Source organism: Xiphophorus couchianus, chromosome 18 (genome assembly GCF_001444195.1).
Source record: "Xiphophorus couchianus chromosome 18, X_couchianus-1.0, whole genome shotgun sequence".
NCBI lineage: Eukaryota > Metazoa > Chordata > Actinopteri > Cyprinodontiformes > Poeciliidae > Xiphophorus > Xiphophorus couchianus.
This window is the reverse complement of record NC_040245.1, coordinates 2,635,874-2,662,274: the sequence shown is the minus strand read 5'-3', so window position 1 is coordinate 2,662,274 and position 26,401 is coordinate 2,635,874. Positions and strand designations below refer to the sequence as shown.

The following is a 26,401-nucleotide window of genomic DNA, read 5'->3' as shown; positions in this document are numbered from 1 at the left end:
GTTCCTAGATTATTTCACTTATAACATGTTAAAAATGTATTTCCTATATGGAACTCGTACTTTTTAATCAATAAAATTGACTTAAATCAATATAAGGCAGTTTATCTTATTTCAAGTATATTGCAATATTTCAGCAACTAGACCAAAATACTTGGTAAGATTCTGTGTCTTTGCAGCTTAATTTGTAACTATTTAAGACACTTCCTTCACTGCGAAAACAATATATTACCAAGTACTTTTGACCTAGATTCTAGTGTAATTATTACACTTTGAAATAAGACTAAACTAGCTCATAACTCTTCAGCAAGATGTAGAAGCTTTTGTTACGTAAATTAAAATATATATATATTGCAAATTATTTCACGCATAACATGGGGAAATTGACTTGTTATAAGACATTATTGAACTATTATAGACTATAAATTTTAAACAAATGTTAATTACCCCTTCATGAAGAGTTTTTTGTGCAGTAATCTGAGGCTGTTTTTTTAAAAATTATTATTATTAAACATCATATATATCAACCATAACTGACATGTATCATATTTTCGGTGTTTAAAATAATGAAAAGAAACGTCGTTTTTCTCTGTGCTGACTACGTAACGTTAGGCTATGCTCATGTCCCTTTAAGACGCTGCGTTACGTGCACAGACTGTAGTCACGTGACCCTTCTCTAGTCTGTAACAGGAAGTGAAAGAAGAAGCGACGTTTGCAAACGGCAAGTCTGTTTAACCAATGACTTCTGTGAGGAATAGTTAAAAACCGGACATTTCGTCACCCGAGGAAAGGAGAAACACGAGATTATGATAATACATGACGTCAGTTTTTATTTTTGAAAAGTAAATGGACGGGGGGGCGTGGCTTAAATTAAGGAGCGGCCATCATGAGATGACCATCTCGGTCCAGGAGGAAGAGGAGAAGTTCATCGTCATCAGTTGTTTGGCTTGTTGAATCAACAACGGAAGTTAAGTTGTTTTATACTTCTAAGTTTGTTCAGTTTAACTTATTAATTCAATAACTTTTAACTGCTAAAACTAGTGTTAGCCAGACCAGAGGAAGCTAGGAGGGCATAAGCAAAAGGTTTTACTTGTGACCTTTCAAATAAAATAGCCATGTTAATTAATTCAAAATAATAAATAATGATGTAAACAGTGACGTGTAGAAAATGTCGAGTAGCTAAGATTAGCATAAATATCAGCTCATTGGTTGCAGAAATCGATAAGATCTTTGAAGTCTGTTTCTTTCAATGCAAAATAAATCTGCTAAAGTCAGAATAGCAATGGTTCATAATATTATTCAAGTAAAACTAAAAAGTACAATGCAGTAAAAGTACTCCTATGCATACTTTTCCCCCAAAAAAGTTAGTCAAGTAAATGTAATCACAAATACCAACATAAAAAACAACAAAATTAGTTGCCTAACAAGCGTAACATGATATATGGCGCAGGATGTCCCTCAGATAATTGTCCAGCGTCCTACCATGTTTTTATGTGAATTTTGTTTTTTAAAGTTGACAATTCAACTTGTTATTGGAAGACATTAAGAGTCCTAAAAAATATATAATTCAGGTTTTTCATTCAATAAATATTTTTTGCACTTCAGATGTTTCATCCTAATTAAAGCGTCCAAGATGTTTTCATTCTTCATCCGCGAATTGTCACTTTGTTCTATGAAGTTGTTAGCTTGTGTTCACATGCTGACAATACTATGTTTCACCAAAGAGTGTCACGAGACGCCATTGGTAGGATGAGGAAGAGCAGATGGACGACCAGGTAAGTCTAAAAGATTCTTTTTCAATGAAACCAGAACTTTCCCACATGGTGGTGCTAACAGTCCTGGTTTCATTAAAGAAGAACCTTTCTGACTTACCAGCTCATCTATCTGCTCTTCCTCGTCCTACCAATGGTGTCTCGTGACAGAAGGATCCCACGGAAACAAATCAATCAATCAATCAAATTTTATTTGTATAGCACATTTCAGCAGCAAGGCATTTCAAAGTGCTTTACATTATTACAAACACAGAAACACAATGCAACATAGAATCAATCATTAAGTCAAGTTCCATCAATAAATTTGTAATTGATTACATTTCAAATACAATCCTAAACAGGTGGGTTTTTAGTTGAGATTTAAAAGAAGTCAGTGTTTCAGCTGTTTTACAGTTTTCTGGAAGTTTGTTCCAAATTTGTGGTGCATAGATGCTGAAAGCTGCTTCTCCTCGTTTGGTTCTGGTTCTAGGGATGCAGAGCAGAACCAGAACCGGAAGACCTGAGAGGTCTGGAAGGTTGATACAACAATAGCAGATCTTTAATGTATTGTGGTGCTGAGCCGTTCAGTGATTTATAAACTAACAACAGTATTTTAAAGTCTATTCTTTGAGCTACAGGGAGCCAGTGGAGGGACTTTAAAACTGGTGTTATGTGCTCTATCTTCCTGGTTTTAGTGAGAACGCCAGCAGCAGCATTCTGGATCAGCTGCAGCTGTTTGATTGATTTGTTGGACAGACCTGTGAAGACGCTGTTGCAATAATCAATACGACTGAAGATGAATGCATGGATGAGTTTCTCTAGATCTGGCTGAGACATTAGTCCAAAGAAACAGGTGAATTTAAATACACAAGGGGAGAAAAATCAAGAAACCAAAAACAGCTGCAGCAGTAAAGGATAACACTTCACACCAAAGGGAGAGGAAATTAACAAGAAACTCAGAGAAAAACCAGTATCAGGACAAAGAGACTTTTCAGTCCGACTTTGCTATCACTGTTACTGGCATATAAAAAAAACTATATTAAATAAACTAACAATACTTAGTCTGGTGTGGCGCAAATAAAGCCTGGTGGCCCACCAGGCTTATAAAACACAAGGGGAAATCATGTTGGCATGGATGTAACCATTTAGTTTATATTTTCATGTTTAAGCACTTTGTATTGCCTTGTTGCTGAAAATGTGCGATATAAATAAAATTACCTTTACTTTTATTTTTATTTATCTTGATCAAATAGCGTTACTCAAATTACTTACAAAGTTCTTTGCCTTTTGCTAGTTTGCTGCTATGAGTCTAACACACATGGCGAGCAGCAACGTTTCTCTGCCTCACAGCTGTAAAACCGGTGGGAGCTTCGTGATCATGTTGCGTTTATAGGCAGCTTGGAAAAACTCATTATGACATGTTAACAGATTAAACTGTTTTAACGGTGGAAATAAAGTGCAAAAGACAGAGGACAAGGATACAGGAAGTGCAGAAGCTCCTATTGCTACGAATCAATATAGGAATAATAGGAAGTTGACCATTGATAGGTAAAAACAATCAATTAAGTTTATTTTTATAGCACATTTTAGCAACAAGGCAGTTTAAAGTTCCTTACATCATAAAAACATAAAAATAAGTCATGAAAACAACATACAGTCACCAAAGAAACAGCTTTTTTGGCCAATGGGTGGCCAATGTCCCCCAAAACTCCACATTAACACTTTTATCATCCATTTATCGTTATATAGGTAGACTGCTCAATTTATCAAATTATACTTATTTTAGGTCATATTGTCCAGCCCTGATGGGAAGTAGTAGTCACAGTGTCCAACAGACGAAGACCACACAATTTATAACAAGACAAACACATGAAGATTTGGTAAAAAAAATAAAAATAATAACAGCCATAAAGAATTATAAAATATAAAAACTGATTTAAAGCATTTTGTTTTCCACAACATTTAAATATTTTGTCATCGTTCAGGGAACGTCTGTTCCTGAACTCCTGATCTGACGTTCATTGAACGTCGTCTGAACGTTCGCTTGCTAGCTGGGTTGCGGGGGAAGCCGGAGGACCCGGAGTGAACCCGCGCATGCACAGGGGACAAAATGCATATCTAATGCAGAAAGACCCCACCGTGCAGCCCTACTTTTTCACCAACCATCCATCCATTTGGGGCAATTTACAGTAATCAATTGAACTAACATGTGAGATTTTGGATCTTGTGGGGGAAGCCTGTCTCCAGGAGGAACCCACACATGCACAGGGAGCAAAACATTTGTGTAATGAAGAAATGCCCCACTGTGCGGCCCTACTTTTTAACCGTCCATCCATCCGTCCATCCATCCATCCGTGTAGGGGGAATTTGGAGTAATCATTTGAACCGAATTTGTGATTTTGGGCTTTGCTGGCAAGGAATATTCAGACAACATCCCTTTTACTGACCCAATTTCTTTTAGTGTTTTAACTAGTCCCAATGAGTTGCATTCCTAATTTAGTTTCACTGTTTTAGTGAAATGACAATAAAGCTTTAAATTTAATTGAACGTTGTCCAGAAAGTTCAGTGAATGTTTGCAGACGTTTGCCAAACGTCAAAATGAAGCACCAGTCAGCGGATTAGCATTGCGTGCTTCATTCCAGATCTTCCAAAACCAGATCAGAGGTTCACATTTGTCAGGTGTTTATCTGGCTGTTGGCTTCCAGGGTTCTCTGGTTTCTGATCTTCCGACACAAGATTGTAAGAATGCACCTGTACAAAAACTGGATGGCACTCAGCCATCTCTACAGTTTGGTCAGAATACACTTTGTAGGACATCTTGGAGACTGCGCTTTTTACTGATGATTGTGTAAAACACTCCACAGGTGTCATAGATGACTGTCGAAATTCTGTGTATGTTTTCCGTATTAACTCTGGGGTTGTGTCTTCACTGACTGGCGGTTGAGTTGCACCCTGGTCTTCCTGTTCGACTGATTCACCTTCTGAAATTAGATCACAAGGGGACATGTCTGTGCGACAAACCAAACCCTCTACATCTAAAGACTGTCGATGGGCATCTGAACCCCCTACGTCTGAACCCCCTACGTCTGAACCCCCTGCGTCTGAACCCCCTACGTCTGAACCCTCTACGTCTACAGACTGTCGACGGAAATCTGAACCCCCTACGTCTACAGACTGTCGACGGAAATCTGAACCCCCTACGTCTACAGACTGTCGACGGAAATCTGAACCCCCTACGTCTACAGACTGTCGACGGAAATCTGAGCCCCCTACGTCTGCAGACTGTCGACGGAAATCTGAACCCCCTACGTCTTCAGACTGTCGACGGAAATCTGAACCCCCTACATCTACAGACTGTCGACGGAAATCTGAGCCCCCTACGTCTACAGACTGTCGACGGAAATCTGAGCCCCCTACGTCTTCAGACTGTCGACGGAAATCTGAACCCCCTACATCTACAGACTGTCGACGGAAATCTGAGCCCCCTACGTCTACAGACTGTCGACGGAAATCTGAACCCCCTACGTCTACAGACTGTCGACGGAAATCTGAACCCCCTACGTCTACAGACTGTCGACGGAAATCTGAACCCCCTACGTCTGCAGACTGTCGACGGAAATCTGAACCCCCTACGTCTGCAGACTGTCGACGGAAATCTGAACCCCCTACGTCTGCAGACTGTCGACGGAAATCTGAACCCCCTACGTCTTCAGACTGTCTGCGAGAAGATGGGGGTTCAATTGCGCCTTCGCCTTCTTCCTCACTTTCTTCATTCTCCGAACTTTGTGGGACTGGATGAACTTTAACTCCACGACAGCACAACTTATAGACAGAGCTTTTGGTGTTTTTCCAAGCAGTTTTCAGAGTGGATTGTGGGAGATTCACTTTTCTGGGATGTGTGAAGACTCTTTTGAAACAACATATAACCTTGTAATCTACAATTGGGTGGTCCATTCTCATGAGATAGAAAAGTCTATCCCTTGTCACATCCTCGTTTCCAGTTAGCAGTTGGAAGATGTCTTTGCTGAGTTTTTTCTCCATATGGTAGAAAATTAGAAAATCTTGTTCCTTTAGTTCCTCCCACAGTATGACAGAAAGCCTTTTGTAGACTGGTATAGTGTGTTTAAGTTTGTACTGGGTGACAGATCTATAACTAGCCTTACAAATCAGTTTCCAAAGAACTAGATTGACCATTTTGTGACGTTCCTCTTCTGTTCCATGCTTGATGACTTCTACTTCCCCTATCAGTGATTTTTTCCTTTTACTAGCAATGGTCTGAGTGTCGGTCAGGCAGTTTTCATCTGAATACAAGCTCTCAGTGTCAAACAAAGCATCTTTGAGCACTGTTCTTACAGATGAGAGAAATCTCTCCTTTTTTGTAGGCTCTGGAAGAATGGGGTTCTCTAGGTGATACTTGAATTCTTTCACAATCCTCGGATACGTATCTGGGTAGAAAAGTATCGCGAACAAATGCAACTCGCTAGCAATGTGGAAAGAATCGCTGGCGATGCTTTGGAAGATCCTTTCGCTTAGCTCGTCTGACATTTCTATCACAAGGGACATCTCTAGTTTCCCGGTTTTTTTCATAATTTGGCGTACTAGCTGAATGTGGGCCACCTCAAAGGTGTCTCTGACAATATACAGAGTCGATTCATCTGCAACCTTCTCAATCACCTTCCAAAGAAGGTCACTGACAAATCTCTTCTTTGAATAATCAGGGCTCCAGGGTTGTTTTTTTCTGTAGCGTTTTGCGATTTTTTTACCAACAGATTCACAAGCGTTAGCTAATTTCTCAATCCAGGTTAACTCAGCCATGTCTGTGTCTCTGACGTGAACTCTGATAATGGATTCTGTGTCCAAAGATTGCAAGCAGTTAGCAGCTAGTCATAAAGTATATTCTGCTCTATTCTAGGAGTCGGAGTTTGTGATGTCACAGACTCTGTCACAGACTCTGTGACATCACCAATCACCCTTTGATTGGCCTCACACATAAATTAATTCCACTTGGCATAGAAGCCTTAGTGTCTGCACCATGGCAACTGTTGCTAGGGGTAGCGAGCATGCTCTGTAGCAAATACTAAGGCAGATATGCTAATAGTGCTGTGGATTTTAAAAAGTGGTTTTATTTTAATTCAGGGTTTCCCCCAGTGTATTATAAGCCCTGCGGGCCTCCAGGCTTTACTTGGGCACCCACCAGGCTAACCATTGCTTATGTATTTAAGTCTTTTTTTAAATGTTTGCATTTTTTAAAGACTTTATAGTTGGTGTTCAGGTATTAATCTTCCAATAACACATCGTTATCAAGTGATATTTTCAAATTTCCTGTCAACTTTAAACATTTTTTTACTCCAAAAGACGACGGGCCGCCGGATAAATGACTGACCTAGCGCCCAACCACCAGGCTTAGCAAGTTTTCTGGGGGAAACCTTGTATTTGATTTTTTTCTAACAATTAATACTACTTTATATACTTTTATTTTGTGTTATTACCTAAACCTAAGTATTAGATTAATATATTATTTGCTAAATGATTAATGTTATTGATCCAAAGTTATGCTAATGGTAGATGTGGTAGGTCGATTGTTATTTATCTATTTTTTGCTTGTCAGTTCAGCGTCCTGCTGTGATTAACAAGCAAAGGCAGCTGCTGTGGTTGATCTGATTGTTTGCAGTGTTTGTTTCCTTCTACCTTCTTAATTGTGAACACACTAAACAGAATAGAGTTGGCCTCCTGCAACAAGGAAGTAGCCACCGCTGGATGCACAAACATATTAATTTGGTACTAATACCACGCCATGGCCAGATTTTAAGATTTGATGTTGTGTTTTTGTGGGGGTTCCTCAGAATATTAACTTCCTTGGTTTTATTTTATGAAAATCACTTTAAAAAAAAGACAATTATGGCAAATAATCACAGTATAAATTCTTAATTTTTAATATTTATCCTAACAATTTTGTAACAAAAAAGAATTAATATTTACAGAAAAACAGGCATAAAAAATATATAGTAATCATAACATGTTTTTTCAACATCATCACCTTCCTAAAATAAGTACTCAAGTCATTTTTTGGCAAAACGTATTTATTTATTTATTCATTCATTTTTTGGAAGGAAAGAGGTGTTTTTGTTTTTTTGGCAAAACCACTTTTGACAAAAAATGACATAGACCATTGTTTCAATCTTGTAAGTTGGATCAACATATTAGTGAAATAAATGCAGTTAAAATGTAATTATCATTGAAGTTGAATTGAGATATTTTCAGATGGCCTCAGAGCAGCTTTTCTTTTTCATCTTGGCGTCGCGATGATTTTGTGAGAACGAGGCAGGTTGGCAAAGCTGCTGTACTCTGGAATGAGGTTGATGCTGTCGGGACCTTCAGGGCAGGTAAAGGTGAAGTCCTGCAGGAGAGTCACTATGAAGATAAAAAGCTCCATACGAGCCAGAGACTCGCCCACACAGGCTCTTTTCCCTGAGGAAACAAAATATAAGCATTCAGTGATGTTATAGTGAATGCTAACTGAATGTTTAATCCAGGAAATCCTAAACTTCTCAATGCATGATCCCCCCCAAAGAGCATTAACCCTGCAAATCTACATAAAATTATAGAAAATATGTAAACAAATGACAACTTTCAGAATGTCTTTTATTCACTTTTCCTTAATTATTTCATTAATTTAGCTTAAATGCGACGTCATACCTTCAGATTGTAGGTGACCATGAATTTAACACCAGGTAATACAATTTTCCACCAAAATCAACTTTTTGGTAAGAAATGTGTAATATTTTATATTAATCACATCAAATTTTATTTTAGACCCACATTTCTTATGTTTTTTTGCAGCTGTACTGTTTCTTCCCAGAAACTTGACAAGCTCAGCAGCTGGATCAATTTGACTGACATTTAAATATGTAAAACAATTATTTTTAACTTGCATTAAAAAAAATTATTGAATAAAAGTTAAAAAAAAATAATAATGAAAAATGTAAGCTTAAATATTCATGGGATTCTTTTATTTTGTGTTTTTTTAAATTTCCCCTCCAACTTTCTGAGGCCTCTACAGCGCCCCCTGCCGCCCTCTATGGAAAACACGTGTTTAATGAACTCTGAGGTGACGGATTTACCTGCAGAAAAAGGGAAGAATGCTGGGTTTTTCTTAAAGTTGCCATTCTGGTCTAGAAAGTGCTGCGGGTTGAAGGAATACGGAGTCGCCCATTGCTTCTCGTCTTTAAGAACGGAGTGCAGCAGCGGTATAATCGACGTTCCCTACATAGACACAACAGCAGAAGCAATATTCAAGAACAGTACAACCAGAATCTGAAGAATATATCGTCACTGTTATGGTGTACAGTAGACTGTATTGTCTATAGAGGGAAAATAAGTTATAAACAAGCCACAACCAAGTGTTCCTTGCTAAATCTTTGATACAAACCTCCTCTAGCAGAGTTTTTATTTAGCGCTAATTTGCTAATTTTGAAAATGTTTAGCGCTCTTTTCTGAATAAATCCTGAAGCGTTACTTTACTTGGCTATTTTGTAAATATTAAGTTAGATAATGTTCAATATCTGTGCTGAAGTTTTGGTTATTCACTGTTAACAATTCTTATTTAGACCTTTCTATTCACGCTCTTATTTTGAAGTCTGTGCACGTAGCAGTTCCACTTCCTCTTCTCAAGCTCAGTCTCTGTTTTAATTGCAACAAGAAATGTACACGAACAAAACATGGACAGTATGGAGCAATATATAAACATAATATCTAATGGCATTGTAGAGCATAAAGTCAGAATTAAATTGGTTCTTTGTAGTCTTTCAAGGATATATTTTGAATTTAAGTTAGCGCTGTAGCATTAGCTTCTGGTAAATACCTTGTTGTAGTTCTTTAACATTAGCGGATGTAATATTTTTGATTAACTAACCTTTTAGTCCCACCACTTTGCAGTTATCTGGTCAGGACATTTACTTGAGTAACTGTACTTTTTACTTTTACTTGAGTATTTTTATTTTTGCAGTGTAGCAACTCTTACTTGAGTAAAATGTCTGGATTCTCTGCTCTTTGTGAATAATGAAGAACAAATTTTGTTTTTGTTTTTGATTTTCGATTTTCATAACTTTGAACAAGTTTATTTTAACCAAAAACTCATTAGACACAGAATCTACAGTTCCATGCATTTTATTTTGAAAGAAATTGATTAGATTTTCCTTAATTTTGTTGGTTATTTATATGAATTATTTGAATTTTGATCTTTAAAAAGCCAATATTTCCACATAAATTTAGATTTTGGTCTGTTTATGTAATTTTTAAATATTAAATGGTCGATGTTTTGATCCGTACTTGAATAACCTTTTTACCAAATACTTTTTTACTTTAATTTCTTGGACAGCTACTTTATATTTTACCTAGTTCCTACTAAATAAACTAGATAGGGTACAAATATGGAGAAGTCCTCCTACTTGAGTACAATTTTCAGTAGTCTGACATCCTCTACCTACTAAAGACTTTTTACAAACACATTTACTGAGGAAAAACCTTGGCGTTTTCAAAACAGTACCTCGGGAATCGTGTAACCCCTGAATGAGATGTCTTCCAGAGCGTAGTGAGGGACGCTGAAGGGGACGATGTCCAGACAACGCTGAATTTCATGAATGACGGCGTCCGAAAACGGCATGGATTTCCGATCCTCCATGTTGGGGCATCGCTCCCTTCCAATCACAGAGTCAATCTCCTCCTGCATTTTTTCTGGAGAAGACGATGCAAAATGGACGCCTGTTTAACTCAGTTTGTTGTGTCAGCAACAAACTGTATTTATAGTGTATATCTACAGACCCTGAATGTTCTTGTGCTTGATCAGCACACTGAGAGCGTATCTGATGGTGGAGCTGGTGGTTTCTGTTCCTGCTACGAATAAATTAATCACGGTAGCAAACAGGTTGTCATAGTGGAACTCAGTGGAGGGATTGTCTTTTTCCTGAGAGAAAAAAGGGGAGATTTTTAATATTAATTCAAAAATATTTCATTGTTTCCACCAGAAAACCTGCTCAACCCAGTGGTAGGGGTGCTGCACTGCAAAAATACAAATTCTTACCAAGAAACTTTAGTATAGTTTCTAGTGAAAATATCTTGGTACCCTTGAAATAAGAGAAAACTAACTTATAAGTAACTTTTCAGCAAAATGCAGGAGCTTGTTTTAAGTCAATAAATGATTTTATTTTCATGAAAAAGTACTCGTTCTACTGGCAAATTATTTCACTTATAACAAGAAATGTTTCCCATGTTATGAATGAAATAATCTGCCAGTGGAACTAGAACTGGGTTGCTAGGTAACGGGCTGGGCTTGGCTGGGGTTGCTAGGTAACGGTGCAGTAGAATATTATACCAGTGGAACTTGTAACATTTTCATCAATAAGACAATCTGTATGTTAATTCTTTTGCTGATTTCATTTAATAAGAGCAAGTAATCTTGATAATGTCCCCAACCTGATGAGCTCGGATGAGGAAGCAGTCGATGAAATCTCTCGGTGAGCTGGGATCCACCGTCTTTCTGTGCTCCTGGATCTTCATCTCCACAAAATCTCGGATCTCTTCGAACTTGTTGAAGACTGTGTGATGCTGTCCAGGAAGCTGCTCCATGGCCCACGGAAAGATGCTGTACATCTGTGGAAGAAAAAACTGCATCTTTGTTTCCCAGAATATAGTAAACTAACATGGTGAAAGTTTTACAGAGAAAGAAATTATTTTGCATAAATATACAAATCTTAAACCAATACTTCGTTGAACAATGTTGTGCTTTAACTTCCACATCCATTACTAACGTTGATTGATTAATTTTTGCCTGACTGAAGCTGAGCTCCTGCCTTAGAGATCACTACTGCTATGCACGCGGATACATGAGTCCGAAATGGGTTTTCTCCGTAGGGTGGCTGGGCTCTCCCTTAGAGATAGGGTGAGAAGCTCAGTCATCCGGGAGGGACTCAGAGTAGAGCCGCTGCTCCTTCACTTCGAGAGGAGCCAGTTGAGATGGCTCGGGCATCTGGTCAGGATGCCTCCTGGACGCCTCCCTGGTGAGGTGTTCAGGTCCCACCGGGAGGAGACCCCGGGGAAGACCCAGGACACGCTGGAGGGACTATGTCTCTCGGCTGGCCTGGGAACGCCTCGGGATTCCCCCGGAAGAGCTGGAAGAAGTGGCCGGGGAGAGGGAAGTCTGGGCCTCCCTTCTGAAGCTGCTACCCCCGTGACCCGACCCCGGATAAGTGGAAGAAGATGGATGGATGCTCTAGTAGCTAGACCAAAACAACTTGGTTAGATTTTGTTTTTGTGCAGTGTAGAGGGCCGCCTCCCACTTACCGCACCCATAGGGCTGCTGTTGAACCTGATGAAGCTGGAAATGACGTTGAGAAGCTCCAGAAACTGCTTGTCTTCATAGCTGAAGCGTTGGCCGAACACCAGGCAGCAGACTATGTTTGACACGGTGCGACTCAGAAGGATTGTGGGGTCAAAAGGTTTGCCTGGAGGCAGAAACAGCAACACAATAGACTTGTTTTACAAAGGTTCTCAAAAAGGCGCATTATGTAAAACGTTTGCTCGGTTTTTAACTGCTTGAACAGCGGAGCAGGTTTTATCCTGCAGACTCTGGACTTGTGCGTTTGAGGTGTGGCACAAAAAAACCTGTTTACACCATCATTCAGTTTCATGTTGCACCAGTTGTTGTGCCAAAACAGTCAGGATTACAATAAATCATTAACTTACACTACATTATAAAACTGCATTTCATTCAAACTCCTTCATGTCTCTAAATTATGACAAGATTTTCAATCTGATAGATTAAGTTATTGATTCGATAGCAATAGAAAATTTAAATATACAATATATACAATGCAAATTTCAGATGTGGTTTTGGTTCACTTTATGACTTCAGAAAAACTGACCTCATGTTCATGATTTGACAGAAATATATTCGAACTGCAGATATTTCCAATATCTCACAATAGCTTTTAGCCTGTTAATTTTTGCTGATTTTATTTTATTTACTTTTAGATTTTTGCACTGAGTTTTCATGTGTACACATAAAATGTATTTTTGGTCTAGTTTCTAGTCAAATATCTTAGTACACTTTAAATAATTAACTTAAATGAAGGTGTAATTTTCTCCCAGAATGTCTCAGAAGTTTTCTAGAAAAAGAAGTAAGCTTTTGAGTGGGAAAAGTTGCAAATTTGCTAAAATTTCTTTTAAATTAACTTTGGCACACATCTTTTAATTGAAAAAAAAAAACTGTCAGGAACTAATACTTCTTATCAATATGAAGAAATTATTGACTCAAAGAAGCTTCTATATCTTGCTGAAAAGTTACTTGAAAGTTAAATTTGTCTTATTTTAATTATACCAAGATATTTTTAGTAGGAACTAGACCAAAAATACATGGTAAGATTGTGTTTTTGCAGTGAAGTAGGAATATTTAAATGTAAAAATGTGCAAATAAACTTTTTAGCCCTCATTTCAAGAAGTAGACACCTTACCTTTGAAACTGCGGATGCGAGCCCTCAGGTGTTTGCTCTCCTCCTGGATCCACTCCTCCATCCCTTTCCTTCCCATCCCAAAGTCTCGTAGAGTCGACAGAGTGAAGCACCGCAGCTGACGCCAGCGGTTCCCATTGCTGATCCCAAGGCCTGTTGCGATAAACGATGAATCGATTAATCGTACAATAAATTAAAACTATCGACTTCATTTTAATTATCGGCATTATCGTCTCTTCCGGCCTTTTTCTCTTTCTGTTAATGACACTGAATAAAAAAAAGGCTCAACTCCGGTGCTCTCCACTGACCTCTGACCTCATTTCCTTAGTGTAAAGCCCAGCGCACACTACATGATCTTAGAGCTGTCGGCCGATTGTCGGCCCATTTTCAAAACCTGACAGACCACACATTAGCCGACAGAAATCCTAGGTATAACAGTTCGATCGGGTTCGTTCCTGCCGTGTGGTGTCCAACAATGGGTACAAAATAATGGCTACAAGTCCAGTTAACTAATTTTAAAACCAGGCATTAATCAATGCGTTACTACAATCTACCTGCAATGCATGTGGCTAGTGTCAGCGTAAAGTCCTGACTGACTGAAAATCATTAGAACCTGTTTACATCACGTTAACGAAGAACAGCTGAAAAGTTACCGGGTTTATCAACTGCAGTAGCAATTTCGCTCCAATTCCTCCCCTTGTCATTTCTATATTCTTTGCATGTTGAATAAACATTAATGTTGTTTCCACATATCATCTCCAATGTCCGCTGGACTTCGGGTTGCGCTGTATCAGCTGTTTGGGATTCCCCTCCGTAATTTCCCCTCAGAAAACACAGAGGAGAATCCGCGCTTTCTGATTGGCTGCCTGTCACATTCAACAGGCTGCGTTAAACTCCCAGTCGGGAAAAACCCCTGATTTAGATCGGAGCAGCTACGATCTACCGTAACAAACCACACAACCTTAGAAAGACCAACGTTTTAAGATTGTTGTTAGGGGAAAAATAGGAGCAAAAATCATGTAGTGTGAACTATTGCATCAGGTAGTCGATGTGCCCATCTTCTCTATTTAAATCTAATTATTACTGAAGGGCAACATAATATACAGACTTCATAATCTGCACTCTTTTGGTTGAATGCAGTATTTATTTACACTTTTATTTTATGTTGTTTAGTTTTTTTTTCAAGTGCGTTTTTTGTTAATGGAGACCATTTTATTTTCGTTTTTGGTTGTTTTGTTTATTTTGTTTATCAGTTCCAGTGTTAAATATTCTTTTGAAAATAAAGTGTATCTATCTTTGGCAGGAAATCACATAGATTATTACGTCATTTCCATTAAATCAGTGTAAAAAGGTTTTCAAACAATATTATCATTTATCGCAATAATTTTTGAGACAATTAATCGCTCAGCAAAATTTGCTATTGTGACAGGCCTACTGATCCCAATGCCTGCCAAACAGAAGCAGACATCCAGGCAAATTGTAAATAATTTTGTAATAATGGCATGAAAATTCAAATTCCTCTTCTCAAAAACCGATAAACCTAAATTTTGTAAAGAACACTGAACCTGGAAGATCTTCTAAATATCCTAAATAGAAACAAAAACATGAAGAAAATGGAATTTAAAGCCAAACACAACCAAAACCTTAACTGAAATGGATTATGAAGTCGCTGTCAACAAAATTGCCTTTAAAAAATATTACTCATCAGAATGCACTGCAAAAACACAATATTTTACCAAGTATTTTTGTATAGTTTCTAGTGCATGTATCTTCTTACTGCTGAAATAAGTCAAAACTCTTACAAGTAACTTTTCAGCAAGAAAGTACTAGTTCCATTGCCAGATTATTTCACTTATAACAAGACATTTTAGCAATATTACAAGTGAAATAACCTGCCAGTGGAACTAGAATTGGGTTGCTAGGTTACGGGTTGGGCTTGGCTGGGGTTGCTAGGTAACGGCTCAGTGGAACATTCTGCTGGCGGAACTAGAACTTTTTCATCAATTATTGACTTAAAACAAACTCCTATATTTTGCTGAAAAGTCTTATTTCAAGTGTACTAAGATATTTTCACTAGAAACGAGACAAAAAATACTTGGTCAAATTCAGTGTTTTCGTGGTGTGGAAATTCTGGCGCTGCTCATTTTTAGCTATCATGTGATTAATTGATTAATTGGTTTTTGCGACAGGCAGGAAGACCATCAGCAGCGGATGTTAGCGATTACCGTATCCTCTGGTGACTTTGTACAAAAATGCCAGCGGCGCTCTGCCTGTGAAGTCGTCTGCTTGGTCCACCAAAGCTTCCTTCACCGCGTCGTATCCGACCAGAACAACGACCCGCTGCCAGCCCAGGTTAAAGGTCATCACAGGACCGTAGGTTTTACTGAACTAAATGTAAAAACAGATGATTATTTAAACAACAAAACAAAACATTTGAGAAAATTCCAGGAAAACTAATTGAACTTTGTGCAGAAGTCAACAAAAACTGTGGATTTGTTTCAGAAACCAAATATTAGAGTATTTTTGGTCTAATTTCTAGGGCAAATATCTCAGTACACTTGAAATAAGACAAAACTAACTTACAAGTAACTTTTCAGAAAGATATAGCAGCTTGTTTCAAGTAAATAATTCCTTAATTTTGATGAAAGGTTCTAGTTTCACTTCCAGATTACTTGACTTAGAACATGGAAAAATGTGATGTAGTGAGTGAAATAATCTGCCAGTGAAACTTGTACTTTTTAAATCAATATTTAAGGCTTACAGACTTCTAATGACCTCCTATCTGGATGAAAAGTTAATTGAAAGGTATTTTTTTATTAATTCAAGTGTTTTGCAGTGTACTGACATAATTTGCACTACCAAATAAATCAGTGTTTTAAAGTAAGTATTCATTTTAATAACAAATTAGTTTTAAAGAACAGAATACACAAAACCTGCATGCAGAATGTCTTTGGTTACAACAGACATGTTTCAACCACATTTAGCTGCAAAAACACAAAATCTTACCAAAATCTTTGGTCTTCTTTGTACTGCAAACATTTTAGTTCACTTGAAATAAAACAAAATGTACTTCACAGAAACTTTTCAGAAAAATCTAGAGCTTGTTTTACATAAATAATTCCTTAATATTGGCAGATTATTTCATTTATCAAGATATTTTCTCTTGTTATAAGTGAAATAATTATTTATTTCTTGCTAAAATGTTACTTGTAACAGGGCCGCCCTAAGGTAAAGCAAACTAAGGAGCCACTTGGGCCCCATGGCCACCAAGGGGCCCCCTCAATGGAGCTGATTTTTTTTTATTTAGCTTTTTGGTAACGATTTCTACGTCATTATAATAACAAAAACACACAATTTCACCGAACGCTTCTCCGGTTACATGAGCTGCCGAGCAGTGAGCGTCCAAACGGCCAAAGCTCCGGTCGAAGATAAGTTAGCGAAACAATGTCTGAAAAAAAGGACTTATCCTTCAGGGAGGGAGAAAAGAGGAAGAATAAAAAAAAGCCACGATAAAGCTTTGTTTCAATGTATCTTTGTAATGTTTATAGAAAATATTTGTGAAACTGCTATTAGAAAATTAGCTTTATAGCGACTTTGACCGGTCCAGTTCAATGGCCAAACATTTATGCTAGCGTCTTTGTGTGAAGCTGAGTTTTAACTTGAAATGAGTCGCTAAATGTAGCAAGAAAGTCACTGCGTTAGCAACAGTGGGGAGAATATTGTTAACTGTAAACGTTTAGACCTGACCTGGTGGGCTGGTCTGTCAGTCAAACCTCTCACTGCAGAGCAGACGAGGACAGAGGCTGATTTTTAAACCTTTGCTAACAAAAATGAGATCAGATGGGTTTCATGTGTAAGGATAGGCCAATCACGATCCCCCAAAATGAAGGAAATTGGCACCTAGAAATTGACTGGCCGATAAATATAACCTATATTATACATGCATAGGATATAAGGTAAACAGCACTATCAGCGATGCAATAAGTTTAAAGCAGGTGTGTGAATGATCCCATCATCTGACTGTTGATTCCAGCAATCCACATTGTTAGCAGAACTAGAGGGCCCCAAAACCAAATTTCTTTAGGGCCCCACGGAGGCTTGGGCCGGCCCTGACTTGTAAGGTAGTTTTGTCTTATTTCAGTGAGCCAAGATATTTGCACTAGAAACTAGACAAGAATACCTGGTAAAAATTCATGTTTTTTTACTAAATCACTCCGGTCACTTCCTTGCTCCACTACTCAGCCAACTCACCTCCAGGAAGCTTTTGAAAGGTGCATTCTTGTTTATTTGCAGCAGGTTTCCTATGAGCGGCAGCGGATTGGGCCCTGGAGGCAGACGGTACTTCTGGTTGTTTCTAACAGAGATGAACCAAAGCAGACCGATCAGCCCTGCCAGCAGCAGAGTTGCATAAAACTCCATAACTCTCTCTGTGGTTAGCAGGCGTCTCTCTGGATCAAACCGATTGGTTTTCCTGTCTGATACGTTGTTTATATTTAACAGGGAGCGGTGAAGCCCATGTGATCCCACAGAGTGTACTTTCACCTGATTATCAATGACAAGCTGTTCGGCAGTTTTGCCTAGACAAACGAGCTCAAAATGCTCAGTAAACAGAAGGATTTTGTCCCAAATGATGAAGTTTGGGCAGATTTTTGTTGAGTTCCTGACCAGAAAAAATGCTACAATTAAAGAAGGTTGTTTTCTATTTATGGTGAGCTAAAACTGAGGGAATGTTAGTTTCTTTCCAAGTGTTGATGGTGGATTTGTTTTGGAACCAACACTACACTGCAAAATCAATCTGGAGAGACTCAGGCAGAGACAGGTGGAGAAGGGGCAGAGGTGGGTTGAGTGCAGCCAGAAAGCGGAAGATGCCATGGATGGAGTTCCTTATCAACAGGGGCTTGGTCGGTGATTGGCCGTGACGTGGCTTGGTCCAGTGTTGACAGGTCGTCCATGATGAGGGAGACGCACTGATTGGATGTTGCAGGTGGGGCTGGAGAGTCCAATTTAAGCCTAGGCTTCATAACACAAAATTCTACCAAATATTTTGGTCTCGTTTCTACAAATAAAACAAAAGTAACTTACAAGTAGCTTTTCAACAAGAAATGGGAGCTTGTTTTAAGCAAACAATTCCTTAACAATATGAAAAAGTAACTAGCTCAATCTGCAGGATTTTTCTAATTTTTCCTACATTATAAATGAATTAATCTGCCAGTTTAACTAGAACTTTTTCATCAATATTAAAGAATTATTGACTTACAACAAACTTTAATTTCTTGTTGAAAAGGTACTTGTAAGTTAGTTTTGTCTAATTACAAGTGTGCTAAGATATTTACACAAGATACTAGACAAAAATGAAGATTTTGTGTTTTTGCAGTGAAGACATGTCTGGGGGCATCCCACAAGGCTCTACACTCGGCCATTTTCTGTTTAGTCTCTTCATAAATGACTTTTAACACTCAAAAATCATAAGCAACTTTATAAGAGTTGTAGATTATTAATCCTGCAGTGTTTGTAACATTTTTTAAAATATAGTTTCATGTTTGCTTTTGAATGAACAGAAGGGAAATCTTACACATGTAAGACTTAAAAAAGACAATAGTTGTTCTGGACTTGGAGAATCTATTTTATGAAAAAGTTACTATATTTCCACGAGTTAGTAGAATATTCTTCTGCGGCGTTACCTAGCAATGCCAGGAAAGCCCGTTACCTAGCAACCCACTGCTAGTTCCACTGGCAGATTATTTCACTTATAATTTAGGGGAAAATGAAATAATCTGCCAGTGGAACTGGAACTTCTTAATCTGTATTTAGGAGTTATTGACTTAAAACAAGCTCTTATATCTTGCTGAAAAGTTTCTTGTAAGTTAGTTTTGTCTTATTTCAAACTAACTCCTAATCTATAACTGTTTAATTTGCTTATTTTAGTATTTTACTGCTTTCACAGTGAAGCTGACGAGTGACTGAAAGGTACACAGCTGCCAGTGCTGCAGAAACCCCATATCATCACTCCTCTACCATCATGCATAACAGTTTGAATGAGTAACTAGTTCTGATATGTGCTATGAATTGTGGGTAAATATCTCTACTTTGATCTCGATCCCAAAGTGCCTTGTTAAAAAAAATGTATGGCTCATTTAGATAGGACTCTTATGTGTAAATCTGCAGCATCATCCCCGCGCTCCGATTACCTAACCGCTGTCTGTTTGCTCTGATCCGACGCAAACAGAGCAAACATTGAACTGGAGTAAAAGCAACAGAGTCACTGCAGGATTTATTTACAGTTCTTTAACAATCAGTCATAAATCTCTGTGCCAAGTGTAGGAAAAGGCTCGTCTTCTCAGATCAGGTGAAAATGTAAATCAACGATTACATCAACACAGAGGAACGTTAGCACAGTTACAAGAAAACAAGAGGAAAAAGGACAGAAATGTGAGATAAAATGATCCCACACTGCAAAATATAAAATATTACCAAGTATTTTTGATGGAGTTTGTAGTTGCCAATGTCTTACTACACATGAAATAAAACAAAATATAGGAGTTTGTTTTAAGTAAATAATTTCTTATTGTTGATGGAAAAAAAAGTTCGTTTCACTGGCGGATTATTTCACTTATAACAAGATATTTTTCCTACATTATACATGTATTAATCTGCCAGTGGAACTAGTACTTATTTTTTCATCAATATTAAGGGATTGTTTACTTAAAACAAGCTCCTATATGTTACTGAAAAGTTCCTTGTAAGTTAGTTTTGTCTCATTTCATGTGTACTAAGATATTTGCACTAGAAACGACAGCAGAAATACTTGGTAATATTTTTTGTTTTTGCAGTGCAGTTACTGTCAGGCCATCCTGTGGCGTGGAAACTGTGGAACAACACACACAGTTTATGTTCAGAGGAGTCAAGGTGATCAGTTATTCACTGTGGGAGTGTGGGCATGAAGCCAGGAAGAACGCCTTCATTCATTCATACATCAGATGTATAGATGACTTAATAATTCATTAGCAACGACCTTTTATAACAAAAGAACTGATGAAGAGATTCTGCACTGCAAAAACACAAAATATGTTTGTCTAGTTTGTAGTGGAAATGTCTTATTACATTTGAAATAAGACAAAACTAATAAACAAGTAACTTTTAAGCAAGATATAACAGCTCGTTTCTGATTAAAAAGTTACTTGTTCCACTGGTAGAATATTCCACTGCGCTGTTACCTAGCAACCCTGGCCCAGCCCGTTACCTAGCAACCCACTTCTAGTTCCACTGGCAGATTATTTCACTCATAACGTGGGAAAAATGTCTTGTTAGAAATTAAATAATCAGTCAATTGAATTAGTACCTTTTATCAATATTAAGAAATTATTGACTTAAAATGAGCTTGTAAAAAGTAACTTCTAAGTTAGTTTTCTAGAAAGTAGAACAAAAATACTTTCTAAGATTTTGTGTTTTTGCAGTGAAGAACAAACTTTTACCCTGCGTTTCTCTCTGGTTTTTACTGCAAATGTTTTTGTACTCATGAAATAAGACAAAAGTAACTTATGGGTAAATCTTTAAGAGATTGCTTTAAGTCAATATTCCTTCAATATTGATTAAAAAAGTTCAACTTTAAAGCAAGATATTTCCCTCATAAGTGAACTAACCTGCCAGTAATACTAGGAATTATTTATCTAAAACAAGCTTCTAAATCTTGCTGAAAAGTAACTTGTAAGTTCTGTCTTATTTCACATGTACTAACATGCTTCCACTAGAAACCAGATAAAAGACCAGTTTGTTTTTGCAGTGTGCTAAGAGAACCAGTCACTGCAGTTCCTTTTAAAAGGCAAATCCTCCGCAGTCAAATGCGTCAAAGTCGGAGTCTCCTTCAAAGTCGAAGGTGTTGAAATGCGGGGAGTCGACGTCCTGGCTGCAGGCGTGGAAGGAGCCGCCGGCGGGGAGATCGGAGAAGGCCCCGGAGCCTGGGGCCACGTCCGGGGCCCTGCTGGCCAGCGGCGAGGACGGGGAGCAGGAGCTGAGGTAGCCCAACGCGGAGGAGGCCGCCGCCCCGCCCATCAGCAGACACACCGCCCGCACCGCCCGCGCATCGCTGCTGTTGCCATGGCGCAGGCAGTCAGACACGCGATGAGGCGGGGCGACGGAGTTGCTCCGCAGAGGCTGCCTCGGTCCGGGCGCTGCAAAACACAAAACGACAAGACATCTGAATTATAAAAATAAAATCTAGAACTGTTTCTTAAGGAGGATTAGAGCTCTTATTTATTTATTTATTTTTTTCTGCTAAGAAAAAATAAATAAATTATGAGAATAAAGTCATAATATTTCAAGAATAAAGTTATAATATTTCTAGAGAATAAAGTTTAAACATTATGAGAATAAAGTCATAACATTAAAACTGTCTCGTAATATTTCAACTTTATTTTCATAATTGTATTTTTTTAGTATGATCCTTATGCTCCATAGTACTTTAACCCTGGAAAACCCTGACAAAGACAGTTACTTTTGTAATAGCGCCCCCCGGTGGCTGGATGAATGAACAGTTTTTCGGCTTGGTGGAGTGTCTAAATGTCTGCTGTTACTCCTTTATTTTTATTCATTTATTTGTAGAAGAAATGGCTGATTCGAGCTCTTCAGCTGTTATTTTGATATTTTTTCTGTTTTTCAGAGGTCGCTGACCTGGCTGTCTGTCTCTGAACGAGCCTCCTCTCTCAATGATGCGGCTCAGAGGCGGCGGCGCACCAGCAACCCTGGGTGATCCGGGCTCCTTATCACTGGAAGAGTCCGGCAACGGCTCTCTGTCTGTGATGCAGGGAGTGAGGCTTTGTTGTCTCTGAAGGGTCAAAGGTGACATCACACCCTAGAAATGAAAGAAAATAAGCATTACCTATATTAAGAAAAATAGAGCTATGCAACTTACAAACTTTGTTAAAGTGAAAAAGGATAAAACCAGATAGTTAATAATCAGATTTGACCCTGTGAAGTTCAAAATGCTAAAGTATAGAGTCCCAGTTCACGTTTAATATTTTAGTATCCACTAATCAGCAAATGTATTTCATGCTCACCCCTTATGTTACGACTGGAAAATGCATTACAATGTAAACATTTCATGTCAGTCTGTATCTGTAATTATTCGTGAGTTTTTTGTTTTAAATAACTAAAATGCTGCCAAACTTGATTTTAGAATAGAATAGAATTCAACTTTATTGTCATTGCACTGTCACAAGTACAAGCAATGAGATGTAGTTTGCATCTATCCAGAATATCTGGATAGATGCAAACCTACGAGATATCTACGAGATATAAATATTTATTTACAGATGTACAAGACTATGTATGTATGGACTATAAGGGGTTATAGCAAGAGATATAGATATTGTGTATAAATATAAATATGGGAGCTATATGCACAGATTATACAGATTATACAAGAATGTTAGGGAATGGATTATATATGTATATAATGTAATACAAGACCTTTTATGGGTTTTTTTTCTCAACACGACGTTTTTGTTTTTAAGCAGTTATGAGGAACCGTAAACTGCTGCGCAAGTTACTCAACACATCGTTGCTAGGTAACCACAAGTTACTCAAAAAAGTTGTTGCTAGGTAACAAAGAATGAGTGAATTATTTGATTAGTTTATTCTTGCATTATTTTGACGTTATTCTTGTACGACTTTATTCTGATATTATGAATCCATTTTTGTAGTTTTATATTTTTTATACTAATTACTTTAATTTTGATTTTTAAAATTACCAAAATTTCCACATAACTTTATATTTTGGTCAGTCTTATGATATAATTCTTAAATATTAAATGATTGATGATTTGATCAGTTAATTGAGTCGCCTTCTTACCAAATTCGTGGACGGCTACTTCTCACTTTTACTTAAGTAAAAAAACACGTTGCTACTTTTAGTGTAGCAAAGGTTTTGGCTTCTCTACCCTCCCGTGTTTTCATTATTTTTTGGACGTCTACATCTTATAATCAAACCTGCCATAAAACCGGTTTAATGAGGAAACAGGACAAATAAAACTTTACAGCGACTGACCTCTCTCACTTTCCTGATTAGCTTCAGCCAAAGACTGTGGAAGGCAAGAAAAGACGTGTTATTAACTCTGACACACATCCAGGCTGGAAAACATTCACAGAGGTGGAACTGTGTCAGTCTGACAAACATGTGCAATAAAAACAAAGTCTGATAGTCAGTGGGACAAAGGAGGAGAGAACCTCAGTTTATCGATGTTCCTGCATGCGGAGATAAGGTCTGATAAAAAGTGGGACAAAGAACATCTGGCACCCACATGCAGTCGTCGGGGTTGTCCGACAGAAGCAGCAGGAACTTGTTCTGGGGCAGGATGAGGGCAAAGCAGCAGTCCCTTCTGCCCCCCGGGGGCAGCCTGGGCAGGTCCAGGATTTCCCGTCCCTCCGCGATCGACTCACAGTTGGACTGTAGCGCCACCACCTGGTCCGGTGGAGACTCAGCGTCCCGGCACACCAGCAGGCTCCCCTCCATGGTGAGCACAAGGTACTTCTCCTTCCACTGCTTGAACATGAAGCCTCCTGCAGAGGAACAGCGACACAAACCGGATACAAACTGCTATCAGAGGTTCAAATCTCCAAAATATTTCACTGTTTTTTTTTTAGAAGATTTCTTAGATTACTCTAAAAATTCCTAGCTAATTTTTGACTTCCCACAGGAGTCGAGACTTTTCTAGAAATTTTCTGAGATTAATCTAAATTTTTTTTTTTTAGATATTTGTTGGAAATTTGCTCCTATTCCTCTTTTTTTTCTATGACTTAAATCCATGAAAGAAAAATATATCAAATAAAACATTTATGGAAATTACAGAAATTTTTGCCTTTTCACCAAAACTTGGCCAAACGTTTTTACAGAAAAACTTTTTACAAACAGGGTTTACGTAACAAGAGGTTAATTCTACAATGCTGTTGAATTTGGTAGTACACATTTAAATCCATAAAAGAAAAATATACCTAACTAAAAGACACACACAGAATAAAATTCATCTCTGAAATTTTGTAGAAAAACAAACTTTTCTAAAATTGTCTACAATTTTCAACTTTTAAGAACCAAAAGTAAACAAAATTCAAGCTTTTTAAACTCAGAAATCTCCACGTTTCAGCTCAAACTTTCTGAATTTTTGCTGGCAAATTTTATACTTTGAAAACTCAGAAATATAAAAAATAAATAATTTTTACCAATTTTTGACTCTTCAAACTTAAACATTTCCAAGGATTTTTCTAGACAATTTCTGAGATATCTCAACATTTTGTAGATATTTTGTCAGAAATTTACTCCTATTCCTCCTTTTTAAATCCGTAAAAGAAAAATAACCAACCATCCAACCATCCATCCATCCATCCATCCCACCATCCATCCAACTCTGTATCAGCAGAGTCATAGAAAAAAAATGCTGCTGGATTTGGTAAGCAGTGCGCACTTCAGCTACAATATGTGTCTATATTCAAATAAACCAGCGGCATCATAAATGAGAGTTAAATCGATTAAAGGAAAAATGCATCAAATTAAACAGAAAGTAATGGACACGGTGGGAATCGTACCATATTTCCGGAGGAATCCTCGGTGAACGCCCGCTGTGCTCATGTTTTCCGCAGCAGAGACTGAAACGAAACGAGGCTGAAGCTGGAAAATAGGCTAAGAGAGGGAGAGTGGGGCAATAATCCGCACTATTTAGGCCTTCATCACCTAAACCCAGCCTGCCTCTCCTCACAGGAACAACATATCAGCACAAGAGGCTCCAGTAATCACAGCTGGACAAACTGCGTCACTTTCTTTTCTCACAGCGCACAATGCGCAAATTTAAGGATATATTTTTCACCACACAGAAGGGGACGATAGATTTGGATAAATAAATCAAAGCTGGACTGTGTCACGCCTCCTGGCCTCGGTTGGCCTCAGAGCCAGAGGTTCGGATTACCTCCTGCTAAAGCAGATTAAAACAGGGATTATTATTCCCGCGCAGCTGGACTGCACGTCTGCTGCCCCAAAACTGCGGATAGACAAGTTGTTGTTTTCAAATCTGAGTGCATCATTTCACATGTTAGCTCTAAAGAGATGTCCTATTTCCCAGCGATCGATTAATCGCAGCGCGTCGCGTTGAATTGTTGAGTAAAATGGCGCTAAAAGTGCGTTACGTAAGCGGATGAGAGTTAGTGAGGCGCATTCATGCGTCAGTCCGACAAGTGTCATGCTCACTCCTAAATGGGTTGGAGGATAATTGCATTCAGACAGACGGGGAAATGGAGAACAATAGCGATGATAACCAATGAGCTTCTGAATATGAGCACTGTAAAACCGGACAAGTTAAATTAAATGGAAACCGACTGCACCAGTTGATATGAAGGTTTATAACTAAAACTATTTTATATTTTATTTTAGATTCTAAAGACTCAATAAACTCATGTTAATTATGCTGTACTAAAAGGACATTTTTATTCATGTTCATGTTAAAATTAAGCTAAATTACCTTAAATTGTTCCTATTTAAACAACTAAATCTCTACAATGCACTGAAAAAAATAAACCAAGTGAGCCAACTTAAAAAAAAGAGTTAATAAGTAACAGAGTACCTAAAATTGTACTCAATTAAGAGTAATAAATAAATAAATACAGTTTTTATCAAATTTTATGCCAATATTAATAATAAAGTTCTTTATTTTTACATTATTTTATTCTGATCGCCATTTTCTCTCTCTTACAGTTCTGTTGTATGACCAGCAGAGGGCAGCAGAGCACGCTGAATCTGGGAATCTACTGTTTAACAACAACAAAGTATTTCTTTCTTTGTTTGCTTCTAAAAATCCACCTGAACTTGATCCTGACAGAGCAGGATTTTAAATCTCACCAAGATGCTTTTGTCTAGTTTCTGGTGTAAATATCTTATTACGTTTGAAATAAGACAAAACTAACTTACAAGTGACTTTTCAGCGGCTTGGTTTAAGTCAGTAATTTTTTTATATTGAATTTTAAAAAGTTCATTTTCCATTGGCAGATTATTATCCTTATAATACGGGAAAAAATGTCTTGCTAAAAGTGAAATAATCATCTAGAGGAACTAGAACTTTTTAATGAATATTAAGTAATTATTTACATAAAACAAGCTCCTGTTTTATTTTT

The 26,401-nt window shown here is 37.9% G+C and overlaps 2 protein-coding genes and 1 long non-coding RNA gene across 3 annotated transcripts; 1 reads left to right on the top strand and 2 right to left on the bottom strand.

Annotated features, from left to right (window-relative positions):
• Nucleotides 1-7,883: 7,883 nt before the first annotated feature.
• Nucleotides 7,884-17,736, bottom strand: LOC114161406 (cytochrome P450 2G1-like). Its single transcript, XM_028044659.1, has 9 exons — nucleotides 17,504-17,736; nucleotides 15,478-15,640; nucleotides 13,256-13,405; nucleotides 12,087-12,247; nucleotides 11,220-11,396; nucleotides 10,569-10,710; nucleotides 10,294-10,481; nucleotides 8,870-9,011; nucleotides 7,884-8,216 (listed from the first exon to the last, which is right to left on the bottom strand). The coding sequence occupies exons 1-9, from the start codon at nucleotides 17,669-17,671 to the stop codon at nucleotides 8,035-8,037; spliced, it is 1,473 nt and encodes a 490-aa protein (XP_027900460.1). The 5' UTR covers nucleotides 17,672-17,736; the 3' UTR covers nucleotides 7,884-8,034.
• Nucleotides 17,737-17,857: 121 nt separating this feature from the next.
• On the top strand, nucleotides 17,858-22,004 carry LOC114161410 (uncharacterized). The gene is made up of 3 exons (XR_003599017.1): nucleotides 17,858-18,236; nucleotides 19,197-19,324; nucleotides 21,909-22,004. It is a non-coding gene; the product is annotated as an uncharacterized LOC114161410 (long non-coding RNA).
• LOC114161409 (pleckstrin homology domain-containing family B member 2) lies at nucleotides 19,979-25,914 on the bottom strand. The gene is made up of 5 exons (XM_028044670.1): nucleotides 24,827-25,914; nucleotides 23,548-23,806; nucleotides 23,295-23,328; nucleotides 21,920-22,100; nucleotides 19,979-21,420 (listed from the first exon to the last, which is right to left on the bottom strand). Exons 1-5 carry the CDS (start codon nucleotides 24,867-24,869, stop codon nucleotides 21,065-21,067), a joined length of 873 nt encoding a protein of 290 aa, XP_027900471.1. The 5' UTR covers nucleotides 24,870-25,914; the 3' UTR covers nucleotides 19,979-21,064.
• Nucleotides 25,915-26,401: the final 487 nt, after the last annotated feature.

What these genes read in the sequence shown, in the direction of transcription:
- LOC114161406 (XM_028044659.1), bottom strand. Translation starts at nt 17,671, where the DNA reads ATGGAGTTTTATGCAACTCTGCTGCTGGCAGGGCTGATCGGTCTGCTT. An exon ending in ACAGCAGCCCTATGGGTGCG is followed by an intron (nt 11,397 to 12,086) that starts GTAAGTGGGAGG and finishes TTTCTTCCACAG; the next exon opens with ATGTACAGCATCTTTCCGTG. An exon ending in ATTCTTCCCTTTTTCTGCAG is followed by an intron (nt 8,217 to 8,869) that starts GTAAATCCGTCA and finishes TTGTTTCCTCAG; the next exon opens with GGAAAAGAGCCTGTGTGGGC.
- LOC114161409 (XM_028044670.1), bottom strand. Translation starts at nt 24,869, where the DNA reads ATGAGCACAGCGGGCGTTCACCGAGGATTCCTCCGGAAATATG. An exon ending in GACAACCCCGACGACTGCAT is followed by an intron (nt 23,329 to 23,547) that starts GTGGGTGCCAGA and finishes TGCCTTCCACAG; the next exon opens with TCTTTGGCTGAAGCTAATCA. An exon ending in GTTCAGAGACAGACAGCCAG is followed by an intron (nt 21,421 to 21,919) that starts GTCAGCGACCTC and finishes TGTGTTTTGCAG; the next exon opens with CGCCCGGACCGAGGCAGCCT.